Source organism: Atractosteus spatula, chromosome 12 (genome assembly GCF_055471065.1).
Source record: "Atractosteus spatula isolate fAtrSpa1 chromosome 12, fAtrSpa1.hap1, whole genome shotgun sequence".
Classification (NCBI taxonomy): domain Eukaryota; kingdom Metazoa; phylum Chordata; class Actinopteri; order Semionotiformes; family Lepisosteidae; genus Atractosteus; species Atractosteus spatula.
In genome coordinates, this window is record NC_142717.1 from 23,774,136 (window position 1) to 23,798,782 (window position 24,647).

A 24,647-nucleotide genomic window follows, 5' to 3' on the forward strand; every position below is an offset into this window, starting at 1 on the left:
TAAAAAAGCGCATAGCCACAGAGTTATAAAATACTTCTGTCATATACGTACGGCAGCAATGATTTGTATATACTGTAGTACAAAACTATTTTGCAATGGTTTTACTTGACATCTTCTACGTTGGTTTTTAGAGTTGGGTTTAGGCTCATAAAGTTGGGGAATGTTTACACCCGTTGTTGCGAAAAATCAATCAAAATGACGTAAAAGCGGGGAGACATTAATCGGGAACCCCTGTTCACTATAAATTTCAGTTATGTATGAAATTATTGACGCACAGTCTAGCATTAACTTATTCAGTGCAGTGCTTTTCAGGTGATTTGGGCTTTAGTGAATTGGAAGAGGCAGCTAGAACATAAAAGGCCAAGATTTCGGGAGTTCAGTGGTCTTAATTTATGTAAGTCAGTCAGAAAGGGAAAGTTAAGAACATTTCACAGCACTTTGCAGGTGTTTCAGGGCGTGAACAGCTTTGCCTTGTCCATTTTATGAGCCTGCCAGAGATTTTGACATCAAGCTGGGGGACCCTGGGTGTCTTGAATTTTAAATGCTGAAAACCCAGGCCTGTGATACAGAAACGTTAGGCTGTACGCAGTATGTTTCATTTGTCTCTATAATTGCTAATGTGGGTTCAGAGAAACTGCTGTCCTCAACCTTTTTGACTTTAGGGTTTTTTAATGGCTTACTGTTTGGGTACTTCCATCTTTGCACAGCAGTGCTGCTGTTCAGGTGTTGTTTGTCTGGCATTGTTTAGCTGCCAGGGGGGAAACATCAGACTTCTCTGATGTCCGATATTCATAACAGTGCAATATCTGTTTTGACAGCTGTTTGCGTGATATTTTCCGCAGGTAAGTTTTCTACAGCTGTGTTTTTTTCCCGGGGATATAAGACTATGTAAAAATCTGAAATAGGTTATTGTAGTCACTGTCTTGCAGCTGCACAGCTGCTCTCTGGTTTCCTATCTGGAGCTGTAGGTGTTACACATACACATAGAGATGTAAGGTTCTACACCCCTGAAGTTGAACACGTACTGCTAATGCTCTGTCTGGGTGGTTTTGTACTGAACTGTCTTGATCTGTGAAAACAACTGTCGGTGATGAAGTGTAATCCTTCATGTGAAGCTGTGTGTCTGTGTGTAGAATGCTGTGTGTAAGCAGTGCAATGAGCTGCTCTGTGCTGCCCTCTTCAGGTGGATGAGGAGCTGGAAGCACTGCTGGAGAATGGGGAGGGACTGTCTGATGAGAAGCAGGTGGTGTCCTTGTGCCGGCTCATGGTAAGAGTAGAAACCATGGAGCAGAAGTTCACCTGCCTCAAACTCATCCAGGTAAGTGTGTTGACGCTGTCTCCGACTGTGAATATATACCTATATACCTATACCCCTAGTGGGGTGCATTTCGTTTGAGATTTTTACAGTTTTACCATCATGCCTGCTTTATATATATATTTATTCCTGAATGATCATGGTGGTTTATGTGCAAAGTATGGTTTAGCAAAACCCATCTGATAGTGTTGTACACAATCCAGAAATGTAAGGATAATAATCATATTGAAGCTAATTAGACTTGATTAAACTATCAGATGGGCCTCTTTAGCCTCACCTGAGCCAGGATTGTAGTCCACAGGTATTCAACAACTCTTCACATATAATCCAGGGTAGCTCAATCGTGAAAAATGCATAAAAAGGAAAGATGCAGTGTGCTGCATAAGAGAGAGTTATATTTGTTGGCAGTATCGTTATTTTCAGCTTTCATATGTAAGACATGCCACTGCGTCACCCTGCCTACTGTTGTGTTACAGTGTGATCAGTGCTACTCCACAATAAGTGCACTTAAATCTCAAGCCCCTTATCAGTGTTACTTGAAACATTCTTTGCATTTCTCTCATTTATAGTGATCATGCTTTCAATTCCAGTCGTAGTCAATTATCACACCTTGTGCCTGTTGCTTGCTGAGAAAGGCTTCGCCTCCCCCGCCACCCTGCATTGGAAGAAGCAGTTAGAAAATGGATGGATGTAGTCAATTATATTTACATGTGTACTGAAAAGGAATGTTAGTATTACTTAGTTTGAGTAAAACCACCTTAATTTCTGAAATTGTGAAGTCTCGAGTTGATACTATAGATTCTCCAACAGATTATGAAGATAAGATCACTTTATTAGCCATATACAATTTCTTGCATTAAGAATTTCTTTTCACATACCCCAGCTTGCTTTCCATGAGACACACGTGCACACAGACAGGAGAGAGAAGCTTGGGGTCAGAGCACAGGGTCAGCCATTTATACGGCACCCCTAGAGCAGCTGGGGTTAAGGGCCTTGTTCAGGGGATCAACAGAGTAGGATTCCTCTGCCGGCCATGGGATTTGAACCGGCAACCTTCCAGCCACAGGTGCAGATCCTGTGCCACCGCTCCGCCCCCTTTATAGAAGTAGAAGATCATGCTGCTAGGTTGTGAATCGCATTGTTGAGCGGTGCTCTGACTGGGTTGCTTATTGTGCCGTACAGAACACGCAGAACCCAGCATGCCTGAAGCAGTTCCTGGATCACCATGGCCTTTCCCTACTCTGGATCTTCATGGTGGAGCTGTCTGAGGGCAAAGGCAACTCCAGCAACAATATCAAACTGCAGCTGGAGGTGAGGGCAGGCCGCAGACTAAAAAGCTGCAACGCGTTCAGAAAGCGAGACTGACGAATCGAAATATTGTCATCTCAGAAATTGCAAGCACCTCCTGTCTTACCTATGTGAACAAATTTTGCATACCTCATAGGTTTCCTTTGTTCTCTGTAATGTAGTGCTATTTGTATCTAAAGTGCTTTGCGATACCCGTTAGGGACTTTCAGTGTAAATTTTCATTTTAAGTGATATTTTTTAATTCTCTGGCTGGCCTCCTATCCCTGTCTTTTCGGCTTGTGTCTATTTTTTACTTCATTTACTTGAGATGTAGTAAAAATGACTTTTAGGATTTCAGGGACGTTTACAGATCACTTTAGGTGATCATTCTCTCCTCCACTCAATCACTTTTTCTTCACTGCTACAGCTATCAGGAAGCTCGTTTACCTGACTAATTGCAGACAGTACCACCTCTATCCCACAACTCCCAGTCACAGACGCAGGTGACATGATCCAGGCTCAAACCTGCGATCACAGAGCTCAGCCTGTGCTTGGCTGAGACACTTGTGAGGTCCCTATTCATTCTCGCCTCCTTCTTTTCTGGTTTTCATTTCAGAAGAGTTTATCATCAGAATTTTTGAAGAAAGTTTTAACCTATTTATGTTCCTCGGCCTTCAGTCGCCACCGCCCATTTGTTCCCAAAGTGTGCTGAAATGTTAACCGTTAAGCTTGAATTTCTTCGTCGTTTATCAGTTTGTCATTGTGCTGTCCTCTGCGTGCAGATCATGAAGAGCCTGGCAGTGTTGCCCATCTCCACAAAGAATATGCTGGAGGAAAGCCGCGTGCTCCACTTCATCCAGCGCTGGGCCCAGACCAAGACCCTGCTCCCCGCTGCCGAGCTGGATGGCTACTCCAGTGAGAATACGTCCCGTGCCCAGACGCCTCTGAACACCCCCGACGGCCCCCCTGCCAAACCCGGCCCCGAGCTTGACAGCGAGACGCCCAAGAGGGCTGTGTACCGCCGCCTGAAGATCATCAGCGAGAACAGCATGGACAGTGCCATCTCTGACGCTAGTAAGGCCTCTGACGGGAAGGAGGATGACGAAGAGGAAGAGGAGGAAGAAGAGGAGGCCGATTCTTCTCAGGCTGATCCCACTGAAAACGGTCAGGCTCAGTCGGAGGCAGCAGGAGAGCTCCAGACTGATGGAGAAGGGCAGGCAAGGGAGGAAAGGCCAGAGCCTGTCCAGTTCGCCAGCAGTGCTGAGGCCAAGAAGCAGGAGAGCCAGGAGGCAGTGGAGAAGGAGGAAGAGGGCAAGGAGGAGGAAGCACAGCCCAGCCAGGCCGAAGAAGCAGCTGGCGAGTCGGAGCCGGAGATTCGGGTCTTGCAGGAAGAACAGAGCCAACCTGCTGCAACTGAGGCCTGCAAGCTGGAGGAGACGGGTGCTGCAGAGGCCACTGTTACGGAAGTGACTCCTGCACCGGAGCCTGTTGCCACCGAGTTAGTCGCTACTGCCGAGACTGTTGCTGTGGAGACGGTGGCTACAGAGTCCATTGGAGCAGGGGAAACGGTTGCTGTGGAGACACCCTCACAGGACGAGGAGGAGGGCGTGTCCGATGTGGAGAGTGAGCGCAGCCAGGAGCCAGTGCATAAGGCTGTGGACATCAGTGACATGGCTGCCCGTCTACTGGACAGCTGGAAAGACCTGAAGGTACTGCAGCGTTCCTGTAGTCACAGCCGTGTACACTCAGTAATAATACAGGCCAGGCTGGCTGATGGTAAGGGGATGTGCATTAGGTCTCCTTTGAAACATTGAAGGAGACCAGGATGTCCATTACCAGCCTGCAAGTCTGTGAAGTTGTTTGACAAACTGCATCCACATCTTGAAATCACTGCCCTTTTCATCTTGAGGTGAATTTACGATTACGAGACTTAAGCAATTCATACAATGTGTACGGCATAAATTATCTGGAATCATACAGCTTTAACCAAATAACCTAGAGAATTATGCACTAAACCAGAAATATTGAATCATTTCATTAGAAATTGAAGTGCTATACTTAGTTTAAAATAGTAGAATAGTTTTTAACTAAGTGTAGTTTAGAATAGTTGAATTAAAACAGGCATAGATGGTATAGTGCATAGCTTTTCTTTTCCTTATGAAAGGATTAGGAAAGTACTGTTTTTAGTCATATTTCATTTGGATAAAAGCCGATATGACAGAATTTCTTATCGTACTGTGTGAACCCCGAGGAAATGTGACTTTAGTTTGGACTTTTTGCAAGATTATAGGAGAGCAGGGCTGCATTCTGCTTAGTATGGGCTCCGTCCTTCTAGGTAGGGTAGTGTGGAGAATTGAGGAAATAAATTGCTGGACTCAACAGTGCTGCAGCTGGGTTCTTGTTCACAGGCCAATTTATTTCAATTTCCTGTTGGAGACCCTTTTTAAATTTGCTTTCAGTTCTTAAAAAGCTCAATTAAATTTGTAATCGGAATGAACCCAGTGCTCATTAGTGTGTTTTGGGCTTGCCTTCACTCGGGTGTGGGAGCTTAAATATAACTACTTAGACTCACTGTGGGAGTTGTCTGATACAGTGTCATTCCCACGTATCTGTTAATTATCTATTAATCGCCTATTAAGAGTTGTTCAGTCGGAAATAAGGAAGTAAAGTCTTAATTGGCAAGTTGAGGAGAGTCTACATGAAATACTGTGTATTGAAGTTTGACATGGGTAGTTTGAAATCAAGGACTGAGAATGGATAAAAGGCTAAACCAGCAAAAGATCAGTTACAGGCACCGGTTAGCACTGGTGATGAAGGCTGCAGTTGGAACAAAAACCAGCAGACATGGGCTAGTCCAGTGCCAGGAGTGGAAACCACAGAGAGAGAGGCTGGGGCAAGGTTGTGAAGCGGGAGTAGTAACACACTGGCCTTTTCACAGGAGGTGTACAGAATCCCCAAGAAGAGCCAAGTGGAAAAAGAGCCCTCTGGTATGACCGCTTTCTTTTATTCCTACCCAAATGCCAGCTCTCTCATGTTCCGTTGCTCCTCTTCTGAGCTCTATACAGGATTTCTGTACATTTTACCTCTTTTTCACCTTGTGTCTGTGTTGCTCTTTGCACAGGATACCTTGTATTAAATTTTCATCTCGTCCACATTTTAGTCTTTAATGACCGAAATTGTAAACAGCTGTGCCTTGAACTCTACACAAACATCTTAACAGATGAGAGAGCCGGTGAAGATTTAGCTGTACCATTCTAGTGAGTTGCACAGTACTTATTAAAGCTCTATAATAACATAGCTATCAGATTTTCTTTAATGAATGTCCGTAGAAATGTTACTTATTACCATCCGTTTTTGCTTTGGGTGAGTAAGCCGTTTGTCAAAAGTGCTTTAACTTATATAATCACGTTGATCTTTATTTGTTTCATTGCTTTCGGTCACGAACATATGAGTTGTGTAATAGTTTTCCCAGCCACGTAGCTGCTGTTCCTCCTCCTCCTCTCTGCGGCTCCCAGTTGGGATTGTTTCAGTGAGATTTCCTCCCCCTGTCCTGCAGAGCGGAGTCGGGACGGCTCCAACGCGCGGGAGCCCCCGCTGACGCCTCGCACCCCTTCCAGCAGCCGCGAGCGGGACCGGGAGAGGGAACGGGACCGGGAGAGGGAGCGGGACCGGGACAGGGACGGAGAGAGGACGCCGCGCAGCGCCGAGCGCCGCCGCCGCCGATCCTCCCTCTCCCCCCCACCCTCTGCCTACGAGAGGAGCAGCCGGTGAGCGAGCTGGTTAAGAGGCGCTGTGGACTCCTCAAGAGTCCCCCCTCCAGAAGTCCTCCTTAAACCAACAGTTTCTAAGCAGTCAGAGCAGTTTCATGTTCATCACGCCAATATGCTCCTAATGATAATGTAATAATGATAACGTTGCTTTATTAGCCATATACAATTTCTTGCATTAGGAATTCGTCTTTTCGCATACCCCAGCTTGCTCTCCATGAGACACACAGACAGGGAGAGAAGCTTGGAGTCAGAGCACGGGTTCAGCCTTTTATACAGCACCCCTGGAGCAGCTGGGGTTAAGGGCCTTGCTCAGGGGCTCAACGGAGTAGGATTCCTCTGCCGGCTGCGGGTTTTGAACCAGTAACCTTCCAGTCACAGGTGCAGATCCTTAGCCACAGAGCCACATAATTTGACATTCCTCCATTAATCGAGCAGGAAGATGGTTTAACAATGACCTGCGAGATCTCCTTCACTGTGGCTAAGATGACAGTTGACAGCATCCAATTACCACCCATTAAAAGAGAAGGAGAGTAACCGGAGATTACTGAATAAGTAGACGGAGAGACAACCCTGTCCTTATCTTACTCTTGTCTTCTAATATATCCAAACTTGGAAATCGTATAGAAAAGTCTCTTCTGTCCTTATTAAAGCCTTAAGTACTGTATGTAGAAAACCATTCTTGCAGCCCGTAGATGGCACTGTAGACTAGATTTTCTATTCAGTGATTTAGCACCACATTATTCCATCAATACTTTATTTCTGCAGCTTTATTTCCAACCAGTTACTAGTTTTCAAGAAAGCACTTTGTTGTTTACAACTCCGATGCAGAATGTTTTAATATGTTTGACAATTTTAGACATGCTCCTCCAGCCGGAGGATTCACTGTAATTGGAGGTGCAGTTCATTTCTCACTGCAAGCCTGCAGGCCCCTAATTCACAGAATTTGCTGTGTCACTGTGAGCTCCAAGGGCCCTTACCAGCTATTCCTCACCCTGCCTCAGAGGTGCTCTGGCATGCCAGGCTGCAGTCAGTTTAGGACATGACGCAGACTTGGCCCTTCAACGTCTGGGCCAAAGACCTCAAGCCAAGCTCTTAAAGGTGCTCGCTCAATGGTGTATTTTTGCATGACGTGTTGTCTTTTTAATGGCATTTACAGACTGACCCCTGCACACCCCCCTATCCTCAGGTATGACCCCCCGAGCAGCAGTAAGAAGAAAGGCCGGACGAAAGAGAGGAACAAGCTGTCAACGGAAGAGCGCCGGAAGCTGTTTGAGCAGGAAGTGGCACAGCGAGAGGCCCAGAAACAACAGCAACAGCAGCTCCACACGCTGGCTGTCAGCTCACCCATGACCTACGATCCCCTGAGCTACACTTCCAGTCCGCACCCAGGCTTCATGGGATACCCACCTGGATATCCTATGCAGACATATGTGGACCCCACCAACCCCAATGCCGGCAAGGTGCTGCTGCCAACTCCTCCCGGCGAACCCCTCTGTGGCACCCTGCCTTATGAGCAGACACCCCCCCAGCCCCTGCTTTCTGAGCCTAGCCTGGCCTCTCCGTCCCCAGCCTCCCAGCCGCAGCCTGTCTCCGGCCAGCATGTGCCCACGCCTCTCGAGGTTTCTGGCACGCCGCAGTACGTGCAGCCCAGTGTGCCACAGGACCCCGCTGTGGCCGTTCTCTCTGTGCCAGCGCAGACCCCCAGTCCACAGGTGCAGGGCCAGCAGGGCTATGCCCTCTGGGATCCAAGCACTCAGCAGGCCCTCACAGTGCAGGCACAGCCCCAGCAGTACCAGACTGCCCAGCCCCAGACTGCCATCTACTACCAGGGCCAGCCGTGCCAGGCTGTGTACAGCATCGCTACACCCTACCCCCAGCCCAACCCTCCTGTCATACAGGTAAGATTTCACCCATCTTACTAAATCCTCAGCATATTTATTAAATGTGATTTTCTATTATGTCACGTGACCTGTAATGATTTCTGCCTTATCGCCTTACCTGCAAAGGTGGATTGAAACGGTAACAGCAGAAGGAGGATATAAAATGCCTATCATATATTTGTGAGGGTGTAAATAGTGCAGTTCAATACTATTTGTTTTTCTTTTTTAGTGTCTCCTTCCAAGTTGTAACGATACGATCAAAATCATTTACTAATCGTTTGACACTTAGGATTGTCACATGTGTTCATGGCAGTTTTTCACTAATCTAAGGCAGTAGATAATTTGTGACGGAGCTCATTGGAGGCTGCCATGGTGACGTGACACCTCTAGGGAACCTAGACAGTATACAATTCTCCCATGGCAAGAGCAGAGCTGTGTGGCTCTGAGCCTATAAGCAGCCATGACCCGGAAGACCAGAGCTGCATCTGTCACAAATGCAACAGTACAACTAATGTACACAAAAAAGTGACACTGGAATAGAAGGCTACACAGTTAACCCACAAGTAATTAAAAATGACAGGTGTCCCATCAGTCCAATGCCTAATAATAGCACTCGTCATTATGAAGCGACCGTACAGCTTTTCTTTGACTTCATGCTGGGTATTGGCTGCAGTGGCTGACCATGCTCAGGCGTGTATGTAGTAATCTTCAGGCTTATGTTGCAGAAGCATACAGATCACACTTTGGCTAACCTCTAACAATTGGCTCTCTTCTCTGCCCCTGCTTTTGCCCTGCAGAGCTATGCCCAACCTGCCACCAGCTATCTTCAGGGCCAGCAGGTCTACCACCAGCAAGGGATGGTATTGCAGCAGGCAGGTGTCACCACCATTGTCACGGCACAGACTGTCCAGCAGGTATGCTTTTCAGAACTAAAACTGTTGATTTTCAACATTGTGAATCAGGTGCAGACCTTTTCAAATAAACCAGAATCCAGCATTTATTATGAGGGATTGTGCAAATTCTAACACGTAGAACTGAAAAGGTATAAAATCCCACTTTGGTAGCTTTCCTGCCTTGTCAGTGCAATCTGTTCCTAGAGTTTGTGGCTCTTAAAACCTAAAATGGATCAAGCTGCAGTATGTCTGAATTCCTGCCCTGAGTTTCCTTCCATGTCTCCTGCATTGCTTTCTTTGACATCCTGGAGTCTTTTCAAGTGTTAGCCTGGCTGTGCTCTTCGGCAGGAGCTGATGGTGTCGAACAGTCTGATGGACCTACCGCCACCTTCGCCACCCAAACCCAAGACCATTGTCCTTCCACCCAACTGGAAAGCAGCACGTGACCCAGAGGGCAAGATCTACTACTACCATGTCATCACCAGGTAGAGCTGACTGAGCCTCAACTGACCCATTTGAGAGGGAGAAGACATGTTTTTTTTTTCACCTAGATCTTATTTTACAGCGGTGTTGCAGCCGACAGAGTGACGTTTAGCCAACAGGATCCTGAATTCATTTTGGGCCAGGGGCTCTTGTGTTTGTGGAGGTTGTCCGTTCTTGTTTTGTTTGTCTGGCGCACTCTGGTTATCCACACCTTCCCAAGCACGTTAGGTTTGAAGCACGTTCCCATGCACGTTAGGTTTGACTGGCTGTGCTAGTTTGTCTCTCCTGGAATGTGAGAAAGAGGGCTGGCAGCATTATTGCCCCATTCCATGGGCAGAGGGATCGCAGTGCCCTGTATGTGTTTTATGAGGTTAGAAGGGTGGATGAAAACACCAGTCCACGGATGCAGGGCACTCAGCAGGCCCTAACAGTGCAGGCACAACCCCAGACTGCCATTTCTCCAACACATACATTCAGTATGTCATCACCAATATCAAGTGATGTGATGCAAATACAATTTCAATATTCGAGCAATAGGTTCCGGGACCAGCCGCAGTGAATGGCAAGTTTTTGCATGTGTAAATTTTAATATTTTTTTGTGGTTTATAGCAGGGGTGGCTCACCCTGGTCTTTGAAGTGCCATAGTCCTGCAAGTGTTTTTGCATTAACCCTTAATTAATCAATTTCTAAACATTCAAAAAAACGTTTTGACTGTGTAAGCAGATGAAATGTTCAGTTTTAGTAGTTTCAATATTTCAGATGACGACAGCATCACTCTGTAGCTCTGAAAGAGCACAGCAGGCCTTTTCTGATTGAACTGAACTTCTTAACAGGTCTTTACAACTTGATGATTTGAAGTTGCCCTTTCTTGAGTTGGCTTCTCTCGACTTGCAGAAGGAATGCTAAGCAAAAGATTGCTCTAACCAACAAGTGGAGTTTTTTAAACTACTTTTACATGATGTTAAGCTTAGCATTTTTGTTGCTGGGTTCAAGTGTTTGTCCTGTTTTCTAAGAAGAATTCAAGCTGCTTCAGTCAGATGGACCCTTATCAGTGACATGTATCCACTTGATTCCCCTAATCTGTCTTCTAATCTGATTTCTTCTTGCAGACTGCATGCAGATCGTTTTATAGCCATCCCTAGTGTTAAATGTCATTTGAATAGCACATCATTGGCACGTATCTCTTACAGTATCTGTTGTTTTTTTCCATATTCATAGCTGCTTTCAATGCATTGTGTTCTAGGGAATCCAGTTACTGTACCATTATACAAAAGCAGTAGTATCTTAAAGAAATCTAGTATGCGGGATCCCAGAAATTTTTAAATGATCACCCTTGGAGTTATAGTTGTAGTTCGAAGCCCAACAAGAAACTAAATCCTAATAAGTCTAAATTGTTTCTGTTACAGTTGCTCGTTTTTATGATAGCAGGGTTCGGCGTTATAGATTCATCTCTTCATCAATATATTAATGCTGAATTAGCTTAAAATGTGCTTGTCTGAGGGAGTGGGGCCTTATTATTGTTAGCAGAAACAAAGCTGGAGTAGCACAGAAGAGATAATCCTGACTGTCTGGAATCTGTCACGGTAGTGGTCACTGTTGACATCTGCTCCCCACTGGGCCTTGGCATCCTGTAAAGACCAGGTGCAGCTGCTGATGACGAACAGGATCAATCTGGAGGACAGTGTCGGTTTGAGGAACTTCCATGTTAACTTATGGACATGTTTGCGGCTCAAGATTCTGCCTCCAAGGATGCAGTTTATCAACGAAGTCGAGCCGATGTAAACAATCCATAACTCGTTCATCGTTGGTGTTGTCTGCTCTCACTCTTGCGTTCAGATCCCCCTTGATCAAAAGCATATGTTGTGGCCCCTTGGAGGCTTCATACTTTACTTGCCCTTACCAGTCAGTCCTTTTCATCCTCTGCCTCATTGGTAGGTACACAGAACTACAGAATGACGAAGTGACAATATTTGGAATCAAACCTTACTCTGATGATCCTATCAGAGTCACATTCTACGAGAGACTTGGCCTGCACTTTGATCATGATGATGGCTGCTTCACTCTACTGTCTGTGTAATCTTTTCATGAGGAAATGATAGCTGAGACCATGCTCATTACCTTGAATCATGAGCAGAGCCATCCGCTCTGGCCAATACCAAGAAGGTGCAAGTTGTCTCTTAAATGATGTTGATGTTCCAAGGGCCGAGATGAACTGTCATTTTGAACCACGGGAATCTTTTTACAGCCTTGTGTCTCAGTTGTGAGTAGGAGGCTAAGCTGAGGAATCCTTCAAGAAATGGCTAAATAGATTCTGTGACTGATTCAACTCTACTAGTAATCAAATGCATGTGATGGCCTATTTGGTTTCTTCTTGTTTATATCATTTATCCTCTCAGGAAATTTTGTCAATTAATAGCAGGAAGCTAACAAGTATGCCACAGAGCTGTGATGAAGTTGACAAAGGTAGCAGCTTGCCATTTTTGCTGTATCATGTTTTGTGAGTCTGTCTCTGATCAAATGTCTCATGCAGGCTGCAGATGTCTTGCATCTGATTCTAATCTTCTGTGTAGGCTTCTTTCTCAGTGTTTGGAAGGGAAATCATTTAGACTCTAAAAGAATGTCAGTGTTTTAGGTGTCTGAATTTCCCCCCCATAAAGCTGATCAGTTGTGTTGTCTTTTTGTTAGAATTTTATTGCGTGTTTATAGGCTAGCCAGAGATTTTGAAGGCTGTTTAATCTTCAAAGGTTTGTTAAATGTTCACATAGTGGTGCAAGTTGCCTACCAGTTTCGCCTTGGTTTAAGTCTATTTTGGAATTGCCCTCACACAGTAAAGTGGCATCATGCTAAGAATCAATTAGGCTCTCCTGGCTCTTTAAATAGATTTCTGTAAATGTGATTGGATTAGCATGTTCTCTCTAGGTAACTCGTCATTTGCTCCAAGAATATTTCTCTACTGCCTTTTAGTATTTAAGCCATCTTAATCTATTCTTTTACATTTGATACTCCAAAGCTTTAGTTCTGAAAATAACTGAAAAACCAAATCAAAATGTGAACTATCAAATCTTTTGTCTATTTGAGATGTTTTATTATGCCGTGGCACAGAACAGCCCCTGCAGTGTATTGCAGCTCTAGAGAAATGACAGAACTGAAATCATATTGGAGCAGAAAATTGTAGGTATATGAAAATAAAGGTATATGATCGGTTAGGTGTCTAATCAACGTGTCCTAATCAACCTGTCTGCCACTATGAACACAGTAACCCTGCCACTAAGTGCTGCTGGTCAGTGTGACCTGTTTAGGAAAAAAGGGTGTTACTGTGCTACTAAACATCTACTGTGAGTCTAAACGTCCTTCTGTTGATCTCTACTTTTTTCAGTCACAGTTGGTTGCTCTTTACTGACTGCAGTGTTGCCTTAGTGGTGATGTGAGGCACTGGTGTAATTTTGTTCTTGAATTGCCTCCCGTAGGCAGACGCAGTGGGACCCCCCGTGCTGGGAGGGCGGCAGCGATGATGCCAGTGTGGATCATGAAGCTGAGATGGACCTGGGGACGCCTACTTACGATGAAAACCCCACTAAGGTAACCCTTGCCCTCGTTTGAAAGAATGACATGTAGAGAAGCTCCTTTCTTGCTGGGCAGGTTTTGTGTTTTTTGTGTTTTGGTCCTTCGTTATTAATTTACTAAATTTTGGATGACCTTTGTTTTATAACGTTTGCAAAATCACAAAATGTGATAATGTGTGCTGCATTATTTACCAATCTGACATAGATATCAAGTGTAGCATATTACTGCAGTTCAACAGTGTATTTATTTTAGACGGATGAACTCATTGCTCAAAACCAGTTCTGGCTTGCAGGCTGAGACCCCTTGTTAATTTTGTACAATACCTGCTCTGTGAATCCATTCTAGAAACATCAGGTCACCTCAGAGAAATGAGGTGAAGTGCATCTCCTTCTAAAGGAACGACAGGCCCTGAGGACGTGGTTTTCCTTTGGGACTTTCTGTTCGATTGCTACAGCGTTGCGCTCCTGTATGTTCTGTTTTCTTCACAGCTCTTGACTCCCAGTTGCAAGGAAACAAGTTGTGCTAAATATGACTTTTATTATTTCAGTTCTTATGAGCTGCAGACTTCTGCACTGGGTGCTGAATTTTGCACAGATGGAGTTGACATTAAAATTTTAAGTATCGGGTTCTTCCAGGTCAGATCCCATGTCAGAACAGCCTTACAACTTTGAACTAAAAAAACACATTTGGCTATAATTGATTTTCTCATTTTAAAGATTGGCATAAAAATTGTCATAACTCCCTGTGATGTTGATGTTCATGTCATAAGGCATGAACATCAACGCCCTGCTATTTTTCTTCAATGGAAATTTCATTTTTTTTACTTCTTGGGTTGAAACTTGCACTTCTGCCTGTGAAATAGACCGTGGTGGTAAGTTGAGCCTCAGCTGGACAGACCTGGGAAGCCCAAATGGGTTGTGACAGTGCCCTGGGAACACCTGGCAGATGCTGCCATATGGGATGAGTTCAATTCCCACATCCAGAAAAGTTTCTCCTCTGTAGCTGGGGGCATTGAGTCTGAATGGACCTTGTGCAAGACTGCAGTTGTTGGCTACGGTGGCCAGAAAGTGGTCGGTGACTGTTATGGTGGGTTTCCTAGGACCCGCTGGTGGACACCAGTCGTGAGGCAAGCCATCAGGCAGAGAGGTACCTACAGGCCAAGAGGGCTTTAGCTGCAGTGCTCACTGAAGCGTAGGCCTGGTATGACAGGAGTTCAAAGAAGCAATGGAGATTGGCTTAGGGGGTGTTGCGGCAAACCATTCGATGGCTCGGGAAGGGAAAAGTTGACCTTGACTGGGGATATCACTGGGAGGTGGAAGGAGTGCTTAGAGGAATTTCTGAATCCGATGGACATGCCTTCCTTTCAGGAGGCAGTCAGGTGGATCTGGGTCCATTTCTGTCGCTGAGGTCAATGCAGTGAACTGTAGTGGTAGAGCTGCAGGAGTGGATGAGATCTTGCCAGAAATGCTGAAGGCGCTGGATGTTGTTGGGGTGTTGGGCTTAACACACCTCTTCAGTGTTATGTGGAAGGTGGGGACAGTACCTCTGCATTGACAGACTGGGGTTGTGGTCCCCATTTAAAAAAAAACAGTGAACCAGAGATGTGTTCCTACTACAGAGGGATCACACTCGTCAGCCTCCCCAGGAAAGTCTTGCCAGGGTGCTGGAAAGGAGAGTCCGTCAGATAGCCAAGCCTCAACTACATGAGGAGCAAAGTGGATTCTGTCCTGTCCCTGGAACAGTAGATCAACTCTTTACCCTTGCACAGATTTTTGAGGGGACGTGGGAGTTTGCCTCCCCTGTGCACACTTGTTGTGTGGATTTGGAGAATGCTTATGACCATTTACCCAGTGATATCTTGTGACAGGTGAAGCGGGAGTATGGGGTGCTGGGGCCACTGCTGTGTGCCATCTGGTCCCTGTATTTACACAGCAAGAGTTGTGATCCTCATGGAAGGATATCAAGGTGCAGCCATGTTCCCACTGGAGTGTATCCAGTTTGGGGATGTGAGGGTTGCATCTCGGTTGTTTATGGATGATATTGTTCACTTTGCCTCATCTGACTGTGATCTCTGCCACACACTGGAGAGGTTCACAGCTGGGTGTGGCACGGTCAGATGAGGGTCAGTACCTCCCAATCTGAGGTCATGGTTCTCTGGTGGAAAAGAGTGGTTATCGCTCTCAAGGTGAGAGGAGAAGAGCTGCCCCAAGTGGAGGAGTTTAAGGACTACCAGACTCAGAGAGAGTTTTTACCCCCACGCTATCAAACTATTAAACTCCCAGCCTCTCTCACCTACGATCTGAACCTCACAGTGCCTTCTTTCTTACCAAAAACTCAATCACACATTGAAATCTACCTCTACCTCACATGTCAAAAAGCTTACTCCCCATAATTTTCTATCCTATATTTCATTCTGTTGATGTATGTTTTTGCACATCTGATGTTGTTTTGCACATTACCTGTTACCTGTTGTTGTTTTGCACACTGCCTGTTGTCTCTGTCTTTCTTTTATTATACAATTGTATTGTTGTTTTTTTGTACTACTTATCATCTGAGAGCTAGCTAAATAGCATTTCGTTATACCATATACCTGTAAATGAGTAGAATGACAATAAACTTGAACTTAAGTACCTCGGGGTCCTGTTCACAAGTGAGGGCAGAGGGGATCATGAGATTGACCAGAGGATCGGTACAGTGGCGGCAGTAACGCTGACGCTGTGGTGGTGGAAGTGGGAGCTGAGTTTTAAGACAATGAAGAAAGAAATTGCAGGTCCAAGCAGCGGAAGTGAGGTTTCTTTGTTGGGTGCTGTGCTTACTCCTCTGTGACGGGGTGAGGAGCGGGAAGGTCTTGGAGTAGAGTCGCAGCTCCTCCAGATCAAGAGGAGCCATTCGAGGTGGCCCTTGGGTGGCTCCCACTGGAGATGTACCGGGCATTATGTACTGGGAAGAGACCCCAGGACATGCTGGTGGGATTATATCTCTCTGGGAACATCTGGGAATCCTCTAGGAGGAGCTGGAGACTGTTGCTGGGGAAAGGGAAATTGGGCTGAACGAAGTAGAAAATGATGATGAAGTAGCAGTGGTACCAAGGTCGTAACATTCATCTACAAGATTATGCTGTGGTCAGGTAATGAATATTAACTTCTATATCTGGAATAACTTTCATAACAGAAATCAATTGATAAAAAGAACATTTAGGCGACAATAGGGATAAGTGGTACCCTTCCTTTTTTTACCTCTGTCTTTTTATGTATATCTTCACTGGGGGCATGGTCTGTTGTATGGACAAAGAAGAAAAATAAAGTTCGTATAAAAACCTGCAGCTACGGACCTCAAAGTGGAGCTGTACACTAGGCATTTCTCCGACTCTGGTTCTCAGGGCTCAGTTTGTTGCACAGCCTTGTGGACCATCCAGATGCTGCACATACAGTTCGTGATGATGGCAGCATGTGGTATGTCTCACGTCTGTAGTTAATCAGTGGTAGAAATGTTGACAAGGTTTCAAAATTGATTGCAAACTTCTGCTCCAGAGACTTTTTTTTTCCCCACTTTGTCCTGCAGAGGCATGTGAATAGGGTGTTGGCATCTATTTTGAGGTTACTCAGTACAGTAGTATATTTTTCACAGAAGACTGAGGGAACCCCTCTGTGTCCCAGTTGTTGCTGTCTGTTTAGGCTTCAGTTCAGAAAGTCAGATGGCCGGTGCGCAGCCCAAGGTCTAGTTATATGAACAGAAGTTAGCAGATGAAATGCATTTCCTTGCTCTTGGTGTTTGTATAGTCTTTCCTTTTTTTGGAGGGTTAGGGTTACACGTGGAACTTTAAAATTCAAAATGTTACTCAAATTGGAGTTATATTTATAATAATAAGGAGAATACCTTATTAATTATGTTATTTTGTGATGCAATACATACAATTATAGTCGAGTCATAGCTTATTGAAGGGGAGAAGTGTCTCATTCTTGGATTAGTTTCAATTCTGTGAAACCCACTAAATTTGGAAGCAGTTAGCCAGTTAGGGGGTCTCTTGATTACCCTCACGGTCCTTTTCCTCACCCTTCTCTCGTGCTCTAAGGTCCCTTTCTCTGCATTGTTGTTTTTTTCCCTGCATGTGTCTTCAGGGTACAGTAGATTCACAAGATTTAAGACCAAGGCCTCTTTTGTCTTATGAATAGTTGTCGGAATAATTGAAAGCAAAGCTCGGATTTGTCAAAACAAAATGCCAACACGACCTGAAAGACAATAGAAGCCTCCCCCCTCCTTCCCTTCATATTTCCCACTTGAGCCAGTGCCATCGGCGCAGAGGGCGTCAGCGTCTTTCACTCTGGCGTGTCGGGGGGCAAGTGGGATTGTCTCTCTGAGGCTTGCGTATCGCTCACAGTCACAGAGATGCTGCCTTTCGAGCCCCTTGATTTATCACCATGCCGTGGTCAGTCCAAACTCGGCAAGTTTCATTCCTGTTTTAAAATGTCTCCCAGCTCCTTCGACAGCTGCAGTGGCCCCAGTGAGGCGGTGGAGCGCAGGGTGTTTTATTGGTGTGTGTGTCTGTCGCGGACATTTTTTTTTTGCCCCGTGTTTGAAGATAATTAAGACCAGAGCAGTCAGTCGGGTATTTGAGCAGAAAAACAAATGTCATTCATTTATTGGTGGTTTCATTAAAATATGTAACAATCTTTGTTTTAAAAATATCAAAAGCTTTATAGAGAAAAGAGGGCTCTGGTATTTTTTAAGCATCCTGTCTGCTAATCGGCACAGATCATGATGTCATGGGCAATTTTTTACAGATGTGCTCTTGCAAAAGCCCCTGCCAGCCCAAAGCATTGTACAAAATAAAGGGGCTTTTTCTTCTTTTTTTTTCCTCCTGGGGCACATTCATTCTGTTCTGATCCTCTCCCCCTTATCTCTCTGTGTCCCTCAGCCCCCTTACCTTTCTCTTTCACCCAGATCCCAGTATCTCTTCCATGAATAAAAAGCAAATGTTACAGGGCTTTTACACAATGAAACTACACAACAGGGAAGAAACACAGGCAAAATTTGGCAGGTTATACAAAATCCAAAATAGCCACTTCTTGGTGGGTATATACAGTGCATCAATAAACACGTTTATACAGTAGATCACTTGTAATGTGAGCTCAATCCAAGAGTTATACATCCACAGCTGATATCTGGGCATGTTCTTTCATTGTTTGGTAGCGTTTTTAAAAACTGCGAGTCCAATCGAGTGTGTCGATGCAGCATGCTGTTTTTTCTGTGCGGAATTTGAAAACCGTGCGGGGACAAGAGAGCATTCTGGCTACAGATCTGTGCTGTCTCTGTCTTTAATTAACAGGCCTGCTAGAAAGAGGGCAGAGTCAGCCCTGGGTTTTATTGCTGTTGTTCTGTTCTGGAGCTCTGTCCGTCTCCCAGAGTCTGTGGAGCTCTGTCTCTTCACGGCACACTGCCGCCAGCACAGGCACTGTTGCAGTGTGCTGTACAAACCAGCTCCAGTTCGAACAGCTGTCCTGTAGGGCCTGCTCCACATTAACCTCACGCTAACGCTCTTGGAGTCGGTTCCCGTCTTCATCAGTGCCTCCCAATCCATTAAACTGCCCGGGTCCATAATTTTCTTTAATTGTCACTTAGACTCGGAAGGCTTCATGCTGTTTCTTTGTAGGACACGAAGTACTGGCTTGTCCAGACACCTTTTTCTAGCGGCCAGATGTGGAACTGAGCTTTGCTCTCCTCAGGGCCCCTCTTTTCCTCGGTCCGTTAGCAAAGAGCTACACTCCGCCTCCCTTCTCTGAGGCGGCCTGGTGTTTCTCGTTAGGAGGGGCTAACAAAATAAACGAGGACTCTCTGCTCGCAAGCCCGAAATGATTTTGCGATACGAGTTAAATTGTCTGAACTCGTGTCTTTGAATTGCAATGATGTGTTGGTATTGCTAACTGTGTCCGATTGAGCGTTCAGAATGCCTGCCGTAATCTACCCAGTTTATAAATGGAATTTCTGTGGTACTGCGATCTTTTAATATCGATGAGGTTTTCCTGGCCTGCAGCAGAAACTAAGATGTTTGCTGCTCCAGCAATGGCTGTTTGCAGTGTACAGCCTTGTAATTGTAAAACAAGACAATCACGAAGCAGCGGTTGTTCTCTTCTCTTTGTTCAGAAGTCGGGTTTCGTTGGTATTTTCGAGGGCTGCAAATTACAGACTGCTGGAAGCAAGGCAAATATTTAAAGCTTATGGCATTTGTGGTTAGTTTTTTTTTCCCTTGACATTTTTTGTCTTAAACGTGACTGGAAAGTATAGCTATTGTGTACAAGTTGCAATTAAACTCTCCTTTTATATGCTCGAGCCTTTCGTTTCTGAGGGGGGGGGAAAGTGGTGTCCCAACTTGGCGTTAATTTCCTCCCCGTGGTGAAATTTGGTGAAGAGAGCGTTAGAGGAATTCACATGTTTTTAAATATCCTGAAGAGAAGTTGCCGTCGTTGTTTTTTGTAAAATGTGGTTTTGTTTGTTTCTCAGTTTTCCACGAAGGCCAAGACAGCCGAGGCTGACACTTCCAGTGAGCTGGCGAAGAAGAGTAAAGAGGTGTTTCGGAAGGAAGTAAGTCCTCCTCCCCCGTGAACTTCAAGATGCACATAGGAAATGTTACAAAGAGGGAGAAAGTGTTCGGCCCTTCTTGCTCGATTCATTGCCGTCAGCTCACCGATCTGAAAAACTCATTTTGCCAGTTGATAAACCCAGGGAATCCCTTTTATAGATAGGGCTGGGTAGTTTGTTCCAGACACCCTTTCCCTTAACTGTGTAAAGGAATGCTTTTAATTTCTCCTCTTCCTTGGGTACTTATCTCCACGATGGCTCCTTAACTGCAGAGCCTTGTAACTGATCCCTGCTGCTCCAGTGGATGTTGGACAATTGCTCTCTGCCAGCTCAGGGCCGATTACCAGACTAGGAGGGCCTGCCAGCTATATAACACTAAAGATCTTGGCAGTTCTGCAGAGGGGCTTTGGAGTAACTTGCAGATTTGGCCATGTAGCCTGGGGGCCTGCTGTATCAGCGAAGCCCCCTGTTTACTCCACCACTAGCGTGCACGCTGCCGACAAGGACCTGGAGACTTGGGTAGAAACTGGAAGGAGTGGCACTTACAGGGCAAAGAGGGTTGTGGAGCCTTGGAACAAATTAGTCCGATGTTTTTTAAAGTAGATCCTCTGGGGATCTTGAGGAAACAGCTGGAGACAATCCTTGGATCAGTGCCTTACTAGTGGCAAAATGTACAAGCTCCTCCTATTGATCTCCTCTTATCTTTGGTCATTCTTAAGTTCTTCATGTAACTGCTTGATTGCTTTTGAAATTAACATGCTGGTTTTTTTAAACTGGTAATATAGGGACAAACTGAAGAAAAGGTTTTAGACTCTGATTTAAGATAGATGGACAGTCTTCAAATACAACATTTTTTAGCTGAGGGCGCTGAAACCCCTGATGCCCCCAGTCTGTGCTAATGAGGGTGTTACCCACCATAGTGCAGTGTTCTGTGGTTGTGTATAGCATATCTGTTGTATTATCCACTGTTCTACTAGTTTACTACAAAACCACAGTGATTTAACAGGCATCCGTTACATTTTCCAACATGAAGGTAGGCGTTTTGAGAAACATATTCCAAGTAGAACATTTATTGGATCCGAAGGGATAGTAATTTAGAGGTTTTCCTATTTCCTGAAATTAAAAAAATAACCTCTTTGGACATAGATCTAATACATTTGTCGTAGTTCACTTATGTGTTTCTTTTTAAAACTGTTTTTTTTATCTGTACTGGCCATAGCTAATTATATTATATTAAAATAAACATGGGTAACAGCAATGCACAGATGATAACATGGGGGAGAGTATTACTCGAAAATCATGATGGGGCATCTATAGTCAAAAAGCTAAACTTGGCCACACCACAGAGTTCATAAAAGCATGTCTAAAATTGGTGAAAGTTTTTTCTGGTGTTGTTTGTGGGATTCTGTTGGGGATGCTGACTGTTCTACCATGCAACGGTTTCTCTTTGCCCCTTTCCCTGATTTGTTCTCACTCGAATCCAGATGTCGCAGTTCATCGTGCAGTGCCTGAACCCCTACAGAAAGCCAGACTGCAAGCTGGGCCGCATCAGCAACACTGATGACTTCAAACACTTGGCAAGAAAGGTAAGGTCCTGGGTGTGGAATTCTCACACACACACACACACACACACACACACACACAGACACACAGAGAGAGACCAGAAATTCAACGAGTGTTTGGAACACAGAATTGGCATATTTCCTTTGGTGTGCTTTTCACTGCAAGGGGTCTGGGTGGAATTGCGCTTAATTTTGGCAAACTAAAAATGTGAACAGCAAAAAACACTTTCTACTGCAATTTGACTGATAATATCTACACTTGCATTATTTTAAATGGGGTGAGTTTTTTTTTTTGCTTTCCCACCTTAACCCTCTGGAAACTTGTATGTGTAAACCAGCCTATGTTGCATTGTCAAGTTGTATTTGTTCTTTAGGTGCATCAAAAACATTTAAAAAACCATAAGAAATAGCTGGCTGAACAGACTATATCATTTTTGGGTATCTGGTCCTAGTGAAGAATAACTGGGAACTGTCCCCATCAGGGTCTACTACCTGAAAGATATTTTATAGCCTCAGTTTGATCCTTGAGAGAAGCTTAAACTGTTTTTTTGCTGAGCAGATCATTTCGAAGTCAGTCCCTGTGCCTTCAGTGCCCAGCAGGCATGTGATAGTGGTTTGCAGTGATCATGCTGTGATGCCCGTGTGTTTTGCAGCTGACGCATGGCGTGATGAACAAGGAGCTGAAGTCCTGTAAGAACCCCGAAGACCTGGAGTGTAACGAGAATGTGAAGCACAAAACCAAGGAGTACATCAAGAAGTACATGCAAAAATTCGGGCCCGTCTACCGGCCGAAAGAGGACCCCGAGGTTGACTAGCATATCCCTGCCGTGCTCGTCCCGAGACTCTCGCCGCGAGGAGGCTAGGACAGGAAAGCCCGGGGCCGTGCGATGTGGGGGTGGGATAGGGGCATCTGACCTGCTCATTCGTACCCCCCCCACTGCCTAACGGAGTGCAGGCGTCACTTTCCTGGGGCGCACGCTAGGGCCGCGGTCTTCCCCAGCGGAACGGGGAGAGAGGGTACAGCGTCGGATATTCCTGCAGCTCCGGACCGTGCGCCAGGATAACGGGTAGGACACCTGCCCCACCCCTCCGAAAAGCCTCCAGTTGTTCTTGCAGCCCGAGAGAGAGAGAGATGGAGAGACCCACCGTTCGCCCTGTTCTCCCCACAGCTACCCCACACCTCCCCTACGAGTATGCTGCACTCTGCCTCCCCGAAGTACGTGGGCCCCGGTTTGGTTTCAGAGAACCAGGGTGTTTTCTGTGACGGGCCCGCCCTGATTAACTCATTTTTAAAAAAAAAAATATTTTTTAATCTAAAAAAAAAAAATCTGACTTTACATGTCTCACACTGCTGTAGTGTGTCAGAAGATTTTTTGTAAGTTTTTTTTTAAACTGTGAATATAGAGGTCCTGCGTCACAAAGCAGGGATAACACTTTTTACAGACTTACAGACAACACTCATGTACAGCCTTTCGTTCGTGTTCGTGGCCAGTTTCTTCTCCCCTTTCTCCTCACTGGGCTGCCATCAGCATCAGGACCCTGATGGAGATGGCAGCCTGTGGAAAAATTCATTGACAGCTTGACATTTGCTATGCTGACCGATAGTTTACTGTGCCTCTTTATGGAGAACATGCCAGTTACCACCTTCTGACCATTAGAAACCCCCTAAGCTCTTTGTAAACAGTACCTTCTGATCCAGGGCTGGAGATTGCATGGCAGATCAGCTGTACTCCATTGTTTTCTCTCTCCCATCTTTTCCCCGAATTCTTCAGTAATATTTTAGCCCTGTCATTTTTTAAAATTCTCTCCAGCGATTTGTTGCTGTGTCCTTGGCTTTTATTGCCGAGCTTCATGAAATGTAATAAAGGATAACAAAAGACCTTTCACTTCTGCCACTAGGACGGTGTTTGTTTTTTGGGTGTTACGAGGTGGAATTTAATGCAGTTGTTTAAAGCCAGTAGCCTACAATGATCAGTGCAGTCAGTGTCTTCTCTCTTACATTCTGTTGCGTAGCATAGCAATGCAGTGATTTCCACTTCCGGCACTAGGAAGTGTGTCTACGTCTCCAATCTCTTCGCTCCCTAAGAGAGTAAAAAATGCACCAGTGTTTATATGAACCACGCCTTCAGATTGCACTGTACATAGATCAGTTGTACTGTTAACGGGGACTAGGGATGTCATTCTGAGTGTGTGGATAGAGCATGTACAGTAACCCCCCTCCCTTTTGGCGTCGGGCATCAGCAATTGGGAAGCCAAGCTGAAGAAGGAATGGTGGGCGATTCGTTTTTATGTCTGGCCTAAAAATCATGTCTTCTGCCTCTTGCCGTTCTGTTTGTTGTCAGATCCTCAGTCACGCACAAAAACAGAGGTGGCACTTCGGCTTTTTACTGACTGTCGAAGGAAAACGTGCATATTGTAACTAGATTTCTTAACATTTGAGGAGCATTACAACTGAAAGTGTGCAATCGTGCTTTGTTTGAGGGGGAGGTCATTGAAATAGGTTCCGGCATATGAAATGAATTACTGTCAGCACCAGCTGTGGGGACTAAGTTTGGCTTTCGCCTTGCTCCTCTGTCTCTTTGTCTGCCCTTCCTTGCCCCTCCCATGCTGTTCAGTTGGGCCCTCTCCGCTCTCTCCATTAGCTTTTAATTGCATTAAATTTCTCAACACCTGTATTATAGTGCTTTAACATATATGTGAATATATTGATAAATTCTTTTTTTTTTGAATGTTGAGAATGTTTAAAAATCCACGATCATTTGTAAAAGACTGTTGTTCCATGTTTTAATATGTAAATATATAATAAAACCAGGAAATAGCTCATGGAAATGTGGCAAGGAGGCTAGCAGAATATTCTGAATGCGTCCCGCAGAACCTCTCGGGAGCTCCTTTACCATTCACACAAGGTTACAGTATTTTATTGATAATCACTGCTTTTTCGTCATTTTAGTTCTGTTCCAATTTTTACTGACAAACCTGGATTTCTATGTAAAAAGGGGGGCCTCGCCACCACTCCTCTGTAATTACAGTGCGAGGACATTGTCATACCGAGTGTAAAACATTTTAAAAGAAAATAAACCTTTTTTGTAAAAATTTACATTTCCTTTCCGTCTTTTTCTGGGATTGCATTACAGTAGGTGTGATGAAAGTACTCTTACAGATGTAGAAGAGGGCTTTTGCTGTCCATACTAATTGCACCTGCTGAAACCATGTACATCAAGGGAAGTGCTGTATAAATGACATCAAGATAGGCATGGGTCTGTTGGTGCTGATGGGGGTAATGCAGAAGTTCCGAACACAGCACCACGTCTGTCTTC

The 24,647-nt window shown here is 45.0% G+C and overlaps 1 protein-coding gene across 3 annotated transcripts in view; it reads left to right on the top strand.

Annotated features, from left to right (window-relative positions):
- The window catches only part of setd2 (SET domain containing 2, histone lysine methyltransferase), a 60,837-nt gene extending 36,410 nt beyond the window's left edge, over positions 1 to 24,427 (top strand). For all 3 annotated transcript variants that reach the window (XM_088929175.1, XM_088929172.1, XM_088929174.1), the window contains 12 exons: positions 1,184 to 1,318; positions 2,498 to 2,626; positions 3,385 to 4,311; positions 5,541 to 5,589; positions 6,159 to 6,369; positions 7,559 to 8,270; positions 9,050 to 9,166; positions 9,494 to 9,630; positions 13,096 to 13,207; positions 19,691 to 19,771; positions 21,253 to 21,354; positions 21,984 to 24,427. In XM_088929175.1, the coding sequence (XP_088785301.1) occupies positions 1,184 to 1,318; positions 2,498 to 2,626; positions 3,385 to 4,311; positions 5,541 to 5,589; positions 6,159 to 6,369; positions 7,559 to 8,270; positions 9,050 to 9,166; positions 9,494 to 9,630; positions 13,096 to 13,207; positions 19,691 to 19,771; positions 21,253 to 21,354; positions 21,984 to 22,145 (2,874 nt within the window). In that variant the 3' untranslated portion in view covers positions 22,146 to 24,427. The remainder of the gene's footprint in view (positions 1 to 1,183; positions 1,319 to 2,497; positions 2,627 to 3,384; positions 4,312 to 5,540; positions 5,590 to 6,158; positions 6,370 to 7,558; positions 8,271 to 9,049; positions 9,167 to 9,493; positions 9,631 to 13,095; positions 13,208 to 19,690; positions 19,772 to 21,252; positions 21,355 to 21,983) is intronic.
- The last annotated feature ends 220 nt before the right edge of the window (positions 24,428 to 24,647 follow it).